General features: G+C 42.9%; 1 protein-coding gene across 1 annotated transcript in view; it reads right to left on the bottom strand.

Moving 5' to 3' along the window:
* The window catches only part of LOC145394010 (carbohydrate sulfotransferase 10-like), a 71,198-nt gene extending 57,325 nt beyond the window's left edge, over positions 1-13,873 (bottom strand). Inside the window, exons 1-2 of the mRNA XM_080267980.1 lie at positions 13,786-13,873; positions 13,300-13,421 (exon numbers count right to left, since the gene is read on the bottom strand). Of these exons, the coding sequence (XP_080124106.1) occupies positions 13,300-13,421; positions 13,786-13,873 (210 nt within the window). The remainder of the gene's footprint in view (positions 1-13,299; positions 13,422-13,785) is intronic.
* Between the last annotated feature and the right edge of the window lie 22 nt (positions 13,874-13,895).

Genomic DNA, 13,895 nt, shown 5'->3' with positions numbered 1-13,895 from the left:
ACAAAGTAAAATTACTGCGTCATAAAAGAAGCTAGTGTCCCGATGTAAAAGCCACATGATCGCAATGGTGACATATGTGAAGGGGTGATATCCCTAGATGCCACCACTGCCATCATATGGCTTTACATCGGGATACTGGCTTATTTTATGACGCATAAATATTGTTTTCTCTCGATGCACAGTAAGAAACTGCACATCTTTATTTATAAATTTCTGTTGGTAGCCCTAGAATAACGTGGACAGATATGGCAAATGAGTGAGTGATAAATAGAGAGATGGAAGCTGTTCAGCCTTGGGAAATGAGAAGAGATTTAGCTGGCTGGATAAATTTTGTGAGAAGTGTACTGTATGACCCGGGTTTGGCATTCCTTTACAAGCTGACAGTCGTCAGATTGACTTTGTTGGATGGGTGAATGTTAACTACGTGCGGAATAAGTGTTGACCTATCAGATGGAGTCAGGTTTCAATGAACTTGACTGGTGAGTAAATGGGAGTATGGCCCATGCAGCTGGCCCAGCTGGGCAAACTTAGTTAATATTTCTCATTTGAAATCTTTCTGGCTCTTTGGACCCTGCCTCACTCCACCCTGCGGTGAGAAAAGTTTGCATGATGATGATGATGATGATGATGATGATGATGATTTTCTGGTACCCTAAGGTTCTCGCGATCACGTAAAACCGTCTGACGTCAGCCGAAATAAAATGTGAAGAAGGTAATTCACAACCTGAGCGTTAACCATCGGGCTGGTGTTAAGCGAAAATCATGATACTCATGACAGTAACTGGACAGGGATCAGGTCGGGTCAGGTCGTGGTCTGGGCCCAAAACCAGCTTTCGAATTCCAAGATTCCACCTGCTGCAGCAAAAACATGACACCGCAAGCAAGCACACACACATGCATCGGTTCTCTCTCTCTCTCTCTCTCTCTCTCTCTCTCACACACACACACACACACACACACACACACACACAAACACTCTCTCTCTCTCTCTCTAAAATACTCCACACTTCCTGTCTGTCTGTTTGTCCGTCTGTCTGTCTGTCTGCTGGTTATGCACAGCGACAATTTTCAAGAAAGAGAGTTCAAATTTTGTTTGGGTGTAGATACGGGGTGAAGACGTATTTCCCACTAAATTATCCAACCATCAATCCGACTGCGTATTTTTTGTTTCTTTCTTTTTCATCTCCGGACGATTTTACTTAGAAAAGGAAGGCACTCTGGTGGTGAAGAGGTTTGTCTAATTCGCCTAGTGCGAAGAGTGTCTCCGGAGTTGAAAAAATATCGTCTGAAGGCAGCAATAATAAAGTAAAAAGTACGTCACCGGATTAAGGGGTTTATGCCTGGGAGAGAGAGTGTGTGTGTGTGTGTGTGTGTGTGTGTGTGTGTGTGTGTGTGTAAGAGGGAAGTAGGGTGGTCTCTCACATTTTAGGACACTCTTCAAAAAACGAGGAAAAAAAACATAAAAGGTAGTGGTGAATATATATCATTAAAGAAGTGAAGGTGCATCATTAAAACTTTCCAGGCGGGTTACTGGCCTGAGACTGGTTTTATCCATCAGAAGTTCTTATTCGGGGTCACAAAAATTAATTGATTCTAAGATCTGCTTTAGTTCCTTTCCCAACCTCCTGCACACACACACACACACACACACACACACACACACACACACACACACACACAGAATGATTCAAGCAGCAATAGAATGCCTGTGATATTTAAGAGTTTTGCTTTGATATGTTTAATAAATTTTCAGCTCAGAAATATCGTCAAATGTCGACTGTGTCTCAGAAATAAATCACTATTACTTATCAAAGCGCGTTTGTTCCAATCTGACGAAGATCTTTCACACGTTTAAGCTCAGTTGATGGTCATGTGTTGTCAGGATGGAGGGCTGATTTGAACAGTAACAAAGGAGACTCACGCCTGCCTCACAGCTAAGGCTCACCGAATTTCACAGCAACAACTAAGTATTCAAGATGTCAGAAAGGCCAGGTTCCGTCACGTAAAAACAAACTGACTACGGTAAGGGATGTTAGCTAAGAAGACGATACGGAGGGGACGATGGCCGACAACGACACACAGTAACAAGCACCCGTTAGCAAGACACGGGGCGGGAATACACAACCAGGCAATTGGAAGGCAAGGGAGGAACCATACACACGCCGCAGATGGGAGGCAAAGAAGAGGAGGCTAGAAAGATGTGGAGATAGATAGATAAGTAGACAGAGACTGACAGATAGAAAGATAAACAGATAGACTGGCAGAGAGAGAGAGAGAGAGAGAGAGAGAGAGAGAGAATTCTATCTATACACCTAAGCTGCTTCCCCCAAAGAAAGGGAGGTAGATGAGACAGGACGACACACTCCCAATTTACTCACCGACACACACACATTCATTCGCATCTTGGCCCCAGGAAAGAATTACGCAAGGTTACGCAAGCAAAATGATAACAAGAAGCAGCAGAAGCAAGTCATTAACCTAAGCACCCTCAAGAACTGTACTGCATACACAAACTAGTTCCATCTCTTCTCCATGCACAAGTAGCAGCGGACATCCAACGCAGTTTTTTTTTTTTTTTTTTTTTTTTACCGAAAGCCGTATTCATACAGTTTTAGCCAGTTTCTACGACAAGCAAGTCTCCGTAACAGTTAACTATAGCAAGCTTGCCCTAGCTAACCGTAAGCCCTTTCTGCTCAGCTGATGGCCATGTGTAGTCAGACTGGAAGGATGATTTGACAAGTAACTAAGGAGACTCATTCATAACTCATAAATAAGTGCGCCGAATTTCATGCAACCAAGGCTTAGTATAAAGAGGAGTGACAAAGTTCCAGCAGATAAAAATAAACAACTATGGTATCACTATCTTTTTTCATTTGTTTTTGTTGTATTTTCCACTTTAACATTCATTGTGGTTTTGTTGCGAAGTGTATGGCAGTTAAATAAGTAGACAGACGTATATACAGGCACACATCTTATGTTACGGAGAGTTTATATTTACGGCCCTTGACGACTTCATTCAAATTAGGAGGGCTCAGGTACTGAAGGAGTTAATCTCTTCACTGCAGTGACATCAAATTCATTATATTCTTGATATCTGATGACGATTTGATTAAGCTTTAGGGAAACCTCTCTCCTCAGCCAAGAACAGTATCCTTAAGGCTGAAGAAAATCGTCAGGTGGTAGCAAAAGTAAGACGAAAGGGGTTAGTCCTCATTTCGAAGTCCCCCGTGAGCTGATAAAAGTCGTCTGGTGAATGCAAGAATAACTTACTAGAAAAGTAATCATGGTGATGGAATTATAGACGTATAATAAGGCACTTGGATATGGTGTGCTGTAGGCTGGGTATTCAAATATGAAGCTGAAAACAAACAGTCTGGTCGTAGCAAGAATAAACTGTAAATGGCGTCCTCGGGCTCAAATGGTTAAAGATGCCTAACAGGCTGGCTGGGTATGGCTGGGATATACAGTTCTCTCAGACTCCGACGACTCACTCTCGCAGGAATAAAACAGTTTGGCGTTAGATGAAACAGAATACTAGAGATGTTCCGACCATGAAAGGGTTAATGGTGAATATATGAATATTCAGGCTCCTATGACTGACTCATACCTTAATGATACTGTCTGGCATTTGAACAGAATACGAGAAAAGACGCAAAGCATGAAGGGTTAAAGGTTGGGTGTCCATAAATAAAGGGGGAAGTGAGTGGGTGTGGGAGACGATGACACGTGTTTTGCATATTTGTTTAACTTGTGCATCTCCACTGTCTTTCCTCTCTCCCTTCATTTGTCCCCTTCCCTCATCTTGCTCCCAACCCCATCTTACGTTGCTCCTCATTCCTCCATTGCCTCAGCACCACATCCTTTGGCCCGTCTTTGCCTTCCTCCCCCCTTCCCCACTTTCCCCTCCTCCATTCATTGCTCCTTCCCTCTGCCCTTGCTTCTGTCTCCTTCCGTCCTCCTCTTCTTCCACCTCTCCAACTCCCTCCCCTCTTTCGCTCTTTCCCTCACCCACCTTCCTTTTTCCTATCGTTTCCTTTCCTCTTTCCCCCCCTCCTTTGCCCTTACCCCACCATTTTCTACCCTCCTTTGCACTCCTCTTACCCCATCCATTGCTCCTTCCCTCCCGTTTCCTCTCCGACATTCCTTTCCCCCCCTCCTTCCCCTTGCCTCTCCGTCTTCCATATCCCTCTCCCTGTATCTCCTCCCATCTCAAACCTGTAAGCCTCTATGCTGTAAGCCCTACCTGCCTCCGGGACTGCCTTCCCGAACCTTTCTTCCTCCTTCCCTCCTTTTCTCCAGCCTTCCTCCCTACCTCCACGCTTCAGATCCTTCGTACTTGCTTCTCTTCTCTCTTATGGGCCCTTATCTCCTTGACCTCTATTAGTTACCCTTCCTGCTTTCTTCCGTATCTCCATCCTTTAAATTCTTCCCATCCCCTCCTTCTCATGTGCTTCTCCATGCATGTGTGCTCTTTATTAATATTCATATCTTTCTCAATACTTCCCAGCCCCCATTCTCTCTTGTTCTCCTCCACTACCGCCACCGCCCATCCTGCCTTTCTTCACACCTCCTTCCACCAAATTCTTCCTACTCCCTCCTTTTCAAGCGTTTCTCTGTGTCTCTGTTCTCTTTATTAGTGTTCATATCTCTCTGTACTCCTTTCCTCCCTTGCTCTCACATCGCGAAAGTTATCCTTCCTGCGTCAGAGTTTTCTACCTTCCTTATCCTAATGCTTCTTTGCGCCTCTTTTCTCACATTTTTTTAAACCCTTATATTTCTCACTCATAAGACGTTCCTCATTCTTTTCTCCCCCACCTTTACCGTCGCCCTCCTGCCTTCATGCGTCAGATTCTTCTTACTTCTTCATTTCACAGTAATTCTCTGTGTCTCTTTCCTCTTATCTCATTCCCTCTCACATTTCTCCTCCATCACTACCGTCTCCATTCCTGTCTCCCTGAATACCTCCAACGGGAACTTTTTTGTCCAGTGACTCTCTGAGCCTTTTTTATATATTTTCATCTTCATATCTCTCGCATACCGTCCTTCTTCACATCTACCGACTCTATCATATTCTTTCCCCTTTCCTTTCTTATAATTCCTCTCCTCTCATTCCCAACATCCTCCTCCTATCAACTTCTCCCCTAGAAGTCCTTCCCCTCTCTTCATCAACACTCCATTCCCTATTCTTTTTACCATTGATGTTCTCTTCCTTCTTCCTTCATCATCCCTTCTTATAAACTCCCCTTCTTTCTCACTCATTTTTTCTCTATTGTTTTTCTTCCACATTCACGCATCTTCATTCCCCCTCTCCCAACATCTCTTAATGAAACCTAGCTTTTTTTTTTAATCATTCTTTTCAAATACTTCGTTTCGTTCCCTTCCCAACACCATATCTCTCTCTCTCTCTCTCTCTCTCTCTCTCTCTCTCCTGATGCCAAGGGTCTAGGCATTAGGAGTAATCATGGGTTTTCTGAACTGTTAGGTCAACCTCTCCCTTGCCCTGTCCCTTCCGCTGTTATAGACCTTTTTTATCTACTTTTTATCTTGCATAGCAGAGGCCTAGCTTGCATTCGACTCTCTCTTTCTCCCCTACTTCTGCACAGTAATTTGTATGCACCAGCAAGTAGTCATCTAACACACATAAACATTACGATCCCCGTTCTCCGTTACGTCGCTTGTGTAACACCACTTCTCTCTCTTTCTCTCTCCCTCCCTCCCCCCACCCGTGTGTGTGTGTGTGTGTGTGTGTGTGTGTGTGTGTGTGTGTTAGACAGATACACAGATAGATAGATAGCAGCCCAAATCACCAGTACAAAGAACAAGGGGATTTCAAATTACCGCGAAGTAATCATCTCCCAAACTTTTTTTTTTTCTTAGAGACATACGAGTATTTTAGTCCGTCATCAAGTAGTTATCATTCTACCTAATATTAAATACATTATACTTATTCCGCAGTACCGTTACATCATCTTCGCCAACTATTACCATTATTAAGGACTATCTCCTTCTCTACTCTGTACTTTCCTGTCTCTCCCTTTGCATTAAATAATGGTGGGAGTGACTGATAAAGAGATAAGAGGTAGAGTACAATGGATCGTCCCGTTGCTGGTGAGATAAGAGCGGCAGCACTATGATGATGCCTTTGATATACCCTGAGAAGAAACTAGACTGCCGACCCGCCAAGAATATGTACCCTAGGTCGTTGCATTACATAAGCACACACACACACACACACACACACACACACACACACACACACACGCACGCACACACACACGGGAAAAGGTTCAGTGACTGACGAGGGGGAGGGGAGAATTCGCTCAACAAGGAAAGGAAGAAGATGGAGAGAGAAGAGAAAGTTAAAAGAAAGAAAAGTTTAAGAGATACGGTGCAAGAGGAGACAACGGAAATATGAAGACCAGGATATAACGGAATTAGCACAGAAAAAGTGGTGAAAGAAAGGAGTACAAGAGAAGAAAATCGCTGAAGAGAAAACGGAAAAGGAAAAAGAAATGTCGATGTGGAAAGGGCGGAGGGGGGGGAGAAACCTATAAAAACTGGTGACGAAGTAAGAAATATCGCTTAAAAGAAAATAAAAAATCGTACAGAGACGAAACAAAAGAAAGAGGATGTAAAGGTACGATGAATAGAGTGGATACAAGAAGGAAAATACTGCCAAACACGTTGAAGAGTAATGATTGTGTGCATGGAGGGATAAAGTATGTTCGTCTGGCTGTAGGAAAAAGAAAAGGAAAAGAAACGTAAAGGAAATGAACGACTAGAAGGAAGAATGGAGATCCTAAAAGGTAAATACGGCAGATGGTAATGAAGTGAAGTGGAGTGACGAAAAAAAAGGAGGAATACGAAGATATAACGAGTGAGAACACTATACAGAGGAACAATAGTTGGAGAAGGCGCAAAAAAAAAAAAAAAAAAAGTGAACTTGGGAGAGATGCCAGAAAATCAAACAAAACAGAGGGCAAAATCAGAATATGGAAAAAATAAGAGAGCACGTAATGGTGAAAGATGCGAAGAAAGGAAGATGATGGCAGAAGGATAGTATGAGGACTGAAAAAATTAGAGTAAAACAAAGAACTGTGGAAGGCCGATGTGAGATGAGAGGAAATTGCGGTCGAGAAGAGTATAGTAGAACCTAAAGTCCTAAACTGTTGGTAAGGAGGCGGAGAAGGAATGTGGAAGTGGAAGGAACGAACGCAACTGATCTATCAATATGACAACAAAATCAGAAAGAAAAAACAGCAGGAGAGAAAATTAAGAAAGCATACCGAGAAATAAACCAATTAAAAGAGTATAACAGAAAATGGTTTTAAAGGAAACTGATGAAAACTGCAAACGTGGAAGAGAAACAACCAAGAAAGAACGAAATAGAAAAAAAAAAGTGGCAGAAGGAAAGAAAATGAAGGAAAAATACCCAGCAATAAACCAACAAGATAGGCGTAATATAAATAAAATTGCAGGAAAGGGAGTGGAAGAGGGAAGAGGTATGTTCACGCGAAACGCCATGTAGAAACCAAGCAACATTTTTCATACTAAGAGCGATGTAAGGGAAAAAAAAAAACAAAGGAAAACAGATAGTCGTGAAAGATATTAAGCAAGAAAGGAGAAACCAAGGGGAAATGCGCGCGCGCACACACGCACGCACGCACGCACACACACACACACACACACACACACACACACACACACACACACACACACACACACACACACACACAGTGAACGAATACAAAACGAAGAATTCTGAAGAAAGAACCCAAATACAACGAAACAGAGAGAGAATGGTACGATAAAAACAAAAATTGTACGAAAAAAATACGGACTCTGAACGCGGAAGGGCAGAAACCAAGAAACCTGTCAAGACCAATGATCAAATAATAAGAACATGGCTGGATGTATTATCACATCTATTATACCTGTTGGGTGAGTTTTGCTGTGGTGTGCAGGTCACGCATCTCTGAGGGGGAGGGGGGGGTGGATTTCGTGCGCCTGTTCCGATCCACGAATAAGTTTTGAGGAATGTTTCTTTCACCTTAATCTGGCCATGATTTTCGTCTTTTTGCAGCTTGTTTCTTGTAGGCTACCTCAGTGACAGGATAAAAAGACAGTGCTAAGGCTTTGGGCTGTAATTCATTCACCTTAACGTGGCCCTTAATTGCGTCCTTTTGCGGCTCATTTCTCTTTGCTCAGTGACAGAATAAGACAGAGTTACGGCTTAGGGGACTAGTTCTTTTACTTTAATCTGACACCAGATCTTCGTCCTTTGCAGCTTACTTCTTGTAGCTCGGTGACAATACACCTCTCCCTACATCCTTTCCACAGCACTTCTTCTCGACCAGCATCATACTTTAGTGTTTATCCCATGCTTCAACTCAGCATTCAGATGAAGAGTTGGTATTTTTAGACCAAGTTAGGGTAAACAGAGCACAATCTTACGGGATGCCTGTAAGGCCGTATTCTCGTTGACTTAAGAGATAGCCAAGCACAACTTCCACATTGATATAGTTTGCACAGCAGTCCTTAGTATTCTTTCATATCCTATTTACATCTGTTTTATTTCGCCATAACTGTAATAAAGCCAGTCACATTAATATTAATGTAACATATGCAGATATCAACATGGAAGGAAGAGGTGCTAGAGGGCATAATATGCTCAGGAGGAGATGGCCTATAGTTTACGCTGACATGTGTGTGTGTGTGTGTGTGTGTGTGTGTGTGTGTGTGTGTGTGTGTGTGTGTGTGTGTGTGTGTGTGTGTGTGTGTGTGTGTGTGTGTGTGTGTGTGTGTGTGTGTGTGTGTGTGTGTGTGTGTGTGTGTGTGTGTGTGTGAGTGAGTGAGTAAGCGCGTGCGTGCGTGCATTCTTTGTTGTGCTTTAGCTGAACCAACAGCAGGCAGGCGAGAAGAGGCGACCGTTTTAACTATAACACGAACTTCCTGTTAGTGCATTTGAAGACGTACATTACACAACATAAATAACATAAATAGCGCTAAAACTGTCAATCATTTCCTGGCGAGGCTTTGACACTGCTGGAATTAATGAAAAAAAAAAAAAAATACAAGTTGGTTTAACCTCTTCACCACAATGACGTATTTTTAAATGTTATTCTTGCTACTAACATACGGTCCTACACAGTTACGGAAAACGTTAGGTACAGAATTTACTAGGTCCTTCACAGCAAGGTCTTTCTGAAGCTCTGAAGTCACATAAATTCGTCTGGAGGCAGCACAAATTAGCTATGAAACGAAATTACCTTATTGCAGAGGTCAAGATATTTATTTTTTTCTCAACGAGTTCTATTATGGGTATAAAAAACACGGCATAACTCTGATTCCAAGGCAGAACCAAAGTCGTGATGATGTACTAGATCCAAGGCCCACAGTTTCAGACCTGAGTTAGATTTAGGCCAGAGGTTAGGCAAGTACGTAGTCTCGGCTTCCAGGAATGGGGTCGTAATCTCGCGGGGTTAGTACACTCTCTCAAGTTCTTCCTTAGGGGTTTTGCTTGTATTTTACATCTCCACTCCTTCCGTATGGTGACGACTTTATCTATATTATTCTTCCCCTCTAAAGTCTATCTATCTATTTTTCTAATCTATTGTCAGACGCCTTAATCCCGTACGGGGTCGCCACAAACATCACCTCCACGTCACTGTTCTTTGCCATTTGGCTGATTTTTCTAATCTATTGTCAGACGCCTTAATCCCGTACGGGGTCGCCACAAACATCACCTCCACGTCACTGTTCTTTGCCATTTGGCTGCCCTTCCTCCAACTCGCACCCCCTCCCTCATGTCTCCCCACTCTACCCCCCATCTCATCCTTTGGTTTTGGAAAGATTCAATGCACTAGAGGAGATAGATACACCCTTCATCTCTCCCTCTACTACGAGGGATGTCTCCTAATCTGATTAACTTTATGGTGATAGCAAAGGCAAAGTACAAAATGTCTGCACTAATGATGCTGAAACCGACAAGGTTCAAACATCACGACAGGGAGGGAGGGAGGGCTGACAGGTCGATGGTCTGGGGGCGGTGGCCTGGGTGGGGTGAAGCAAGGATCGTGTGGGTGGGAGTGGTGATGAACCTCAACACTGAGCACCATGAACAGTTTCGCCGAGGGGTGATGGTGGTGGGAAGGGCGAGGTAACATGTTCACTTTTCTGCCATCCTCACCAATAGCTTTATGCTATATATCACACGTGACTATATAGTCTACGTTCTTGATGTCTTTATATATATATATATATATATATATATATATATATATATATATATATATATATATATATATATATACCGTATATTTATCTCTATCTATCTATCTATCTATCTTCTATAAAATGGAAAGAGAATCCGACACATTCTTGGGACCTCGAACCGATGCGTAATCCAGACAATCCTAACCCAGAGTGGTGCCTCAGGCCTCTGCACCAGTACAAGACCACCTTGAACTGAACATTGACAATGAACTCTTCAGGTCAAGAGTGTTATTTTTGCTTAGTTTTTGTTGCCAACAGACGATTGTACTCAACTTACGAAGGACATCCATTAGTGAAAAGAATTATGAAGGATGTGTCAAATCCCTCCACTTCAAAGACTCCCCTTAACTAAATAAAATCATACTAAGATTCCAGGAACTATGAGAGAGAGAGAGAGAGAGAGAGAGAGAGAGAGAGAGAGAGAGAGAGAGAGAGAGAGAGAGAGAGAGAGATTCTTTTAGTGGCGGTATTCATATTTTCCTAGATCAAGAATCCATTCAGGATTAATGCCGGGTGACACCAGGCGACCTCAATTAGCTGTGGGAAGCCTATTGGAGACAAGACGCAAATCACTCTAATACAGGCCTTCACAACCAAGGGTGGGTTATAGCGTCTGGCTGTGGCAAGAATAAAGGAAAAGAATGTGTTATAATGCTGAAAGAATGGATGGAGGTATGTTTTCATCTCTATCATAAGGAAAGGCTCCCCTGTGCGGAATTACATAGTCTCCTGGCAGTAAGAATTAGTGAAAATAAACAATCACTGAAATGAAGAGGAAAGCACGTCTACACAAGGAGTCAGCAATTCCCACGTTCTCGTTATGTTAGTGTGTGTGTGTGTGTGTGTGTGTGTGTGTGTGTGTGTGTGTGTGTGTGTGTAATATGGCTGGACTAGTAATAATGACCGGCTGGTGAGGGAAGTTTTTGTTGGTAGGTGGAAGACGATTATGAGGAGGAGGAGGAGGGAAGGGAAGAGGAGAAAGAATATGAAGGATGAAGAAGAAAACAAAGAGAAAGAGGAAGAGGAGGAGGAGGAGGAGAAGGGAAAGGTGAGAGTGTGAGGGGAGGAAGGAAGACGGGAACGATGGTGGTGGCAGTGGTGAAGGCGGTGGCGGTGGTGGTGGTGGTGGTGGTGGTGGCGGCGGAGGAGGAGGAGGAGGAGGAGAGGAACAAGGAGGATAGCAACAGGAAAGAAGACGTGGAGGAAAAGGGAACAAAGAGAAGGAAGAGGAGAGAAAGGAGAATAGCTGAGCAGTCTCTCCTAAGCTTAATTAAATCACCTGTAGGTAGAATATGAGAGAGAAATTACGTCACCTTAACCTGGCGGAGATTTTCGTCTTTATGCCTCCTGTTTTCTATAGCTCAGTGTCCAAATAAGATGGTCATATATCCTTTCCAAAGCACTTCTTCGTGACTAGCAGCACAGTCTAGTGTTATTAATATCTTGGTTATAGCTCAGCATTTAAGGTTGAGAGATATCCATTTTACGCCTAATTAAAGTGAACGGAGTAAAGAGGTCATCCAGAGGGAACTCATGTCTGGTTTTCTCGTCACAAGTTCACTTTTCCTCCACACAATCTTCTCTGCCCCTCCCCTCCTACCAGTCCCCCTCCCCCCAACACCACCACAATGTTACATTCAAACCCACTTAATACACGACTCCTCAGCCGACGAGATAACCACCCTGGACATCAAGTAAGTGGGCATTTCGACTGTAATCAGTCAGACCGAAATGCAGTGGTAAGATCTGGGAAGACACTGCGTAAGAATAAAAGAGTTGATGTTTATTTCTTTATTTTTTGTCATTTTCCAAAGTTAATCATGTCTCACTATAACGCCAACTGTTCCCAACTATATACTGTACAGCTACATCATCCGAAGCCGCTCTATCTTGAGGCGCGCGCACACACACACACACACACACACACACACACACACAAAAGAAGAAGAAGAAATAAATCAGTAAACGCCACTTCATCCAGCAACCAGTTCCCGCCTCATTCGTCATCACATATGAAGGGATGACCTAAACACCACTCGGCCGTAAAGCCTTAAAAAAAAAAAGGGGAAAAAAAATTGCTACCAGGGATATGCAATCAATACTCACCCTTAAGTGGCAGGGAAATAGGAGCGAAATTACTTAAGGTTTTATAGTTGCACTGCATTCAGATTTCGACCTTCTGTAGCAAGGAAATGCGGGCGAAGTTATTTTTTTTTTTATTTTTTTTTTTTTTTAAGGTACCTGTTGTAGAAAAGCGATCTAAACTCGACCCCGTGCTGCAAGAAAATGTGGGCGAAATTTTCTTACACATGAAGTGTTAGCCTTTCTATCTGTTTGTTTTTTGCAGTATCATTTTGCATCGTTCACACAGAGTTTTACGGTATTAAAATTTTCAGTCATCAGAGTCTAAATGATGACTGTAACTTACCATAACCCTTACAGCTGCTGCAGTCGACTTTGCTAGTTTATACTTAACACCGTTAGGCAATTTTAATCGGGGAATGGAGGCATTTAGGTATTCCTTTGACGTCAACACTGAACGATTATTCAGCGGAGACCAGACCTACCAGTGAATGAGTTAACCTGCGCGCTCACACTTGCAGACTGACACAGAACCTGTTTTTTACATGCCTTTGTTACGGAGAGAAGTGGCTAGGGCTTTCCGTTTCAGGCACCCGTCCGGTTTCATACCGAAAGACCTGTCTCATCAGCATAAACCTGCCAATAAGCTGAAGCATATCATACGTCTGTTCATCAACTAATAAAACAAAGAAAAGATGACCGTAAAAAATTCCATGCGTTAGATAACATGTGATCAACACCCAAGAAATATTCAGGGTCATTCGACGAGACTGGGGATTTCGTAACACTTCTTTTGAGATCTACGGTGAATATTACACCACAGTATTCTCTTAAGTTATTCGCTCAAACTACAGGATGTCGATATTAACGCGGCATAAGTAGCATGAGGAATATTACAGTGCTGCATGTGAAATAAATCGCTAAGGAAGAGGTGCTACAAACTTCCTGTGCCACTTCCATCACAGCCCTAAGACCGAACTGACGCTCTATAATCCAGAAGATGCCGGCAAACACAAGTCTAGGAGTGCAGTCCCAATTCTGATATGACTGATACCGCAATTTTGCTGTAATTAACGAAAAGATTTAGTATACGTATAAGAGAAAGTTATTAACATTCTATAAAACTGCAAAGCTAAGTGTAGGCTAATTAGTGATTTTTACTTCTATTTCTCCCTCGTTTTTTTCCCTCCTTTCCTTTTCGTCTTGTCCTTTTGTTCTCCCATCCTGAAATTCATGTTCTTCATTTTCATTTCCACCCTCACTCCCTCTTTTCCTCTCTACTTCCTATTTCTCTTCCTTCCTCCCTCCTTTCTTTCGCTCCCTCCTTCCATTTCCTTTCTTTCCCTCCCACCCTCCCTTCCTGGTCTCCCTCTCCCTCTTTCTCTCTTCCTTCTTCCCTCTCCCTCCTCTACTTTCCTCACATCCAACTTTCCTCCTTCCCTCCCGCCTTCCGTTTCACCTCCTCAGCATAACAAGGGCGTTCACACAACACAAACTGGGTCATATGTTCATGCATGAGCTAGAAAATTAACTCCTTC

Source organism: Coenobita brevimanus, chromosome 26 (genome assembly GCF_032717465.1).
Source record: "Coenobita brevimanus isolate Jiangsu-jjx chromosome 26, ASM3271746v2, whole genome shotgun sequence".
Lineage (NCBI taxonomy): Eukaryota > Metazoa > Arthropoda > Malacostraca > Decapoda > Coenobitidae > Coenobita > Coenobita brevimanus.
The sequence above is the reverse complement of the archived record's forward strand: the minus strand, read 5'-3'. Positions and strand labels throughout refer to the sequence as shown.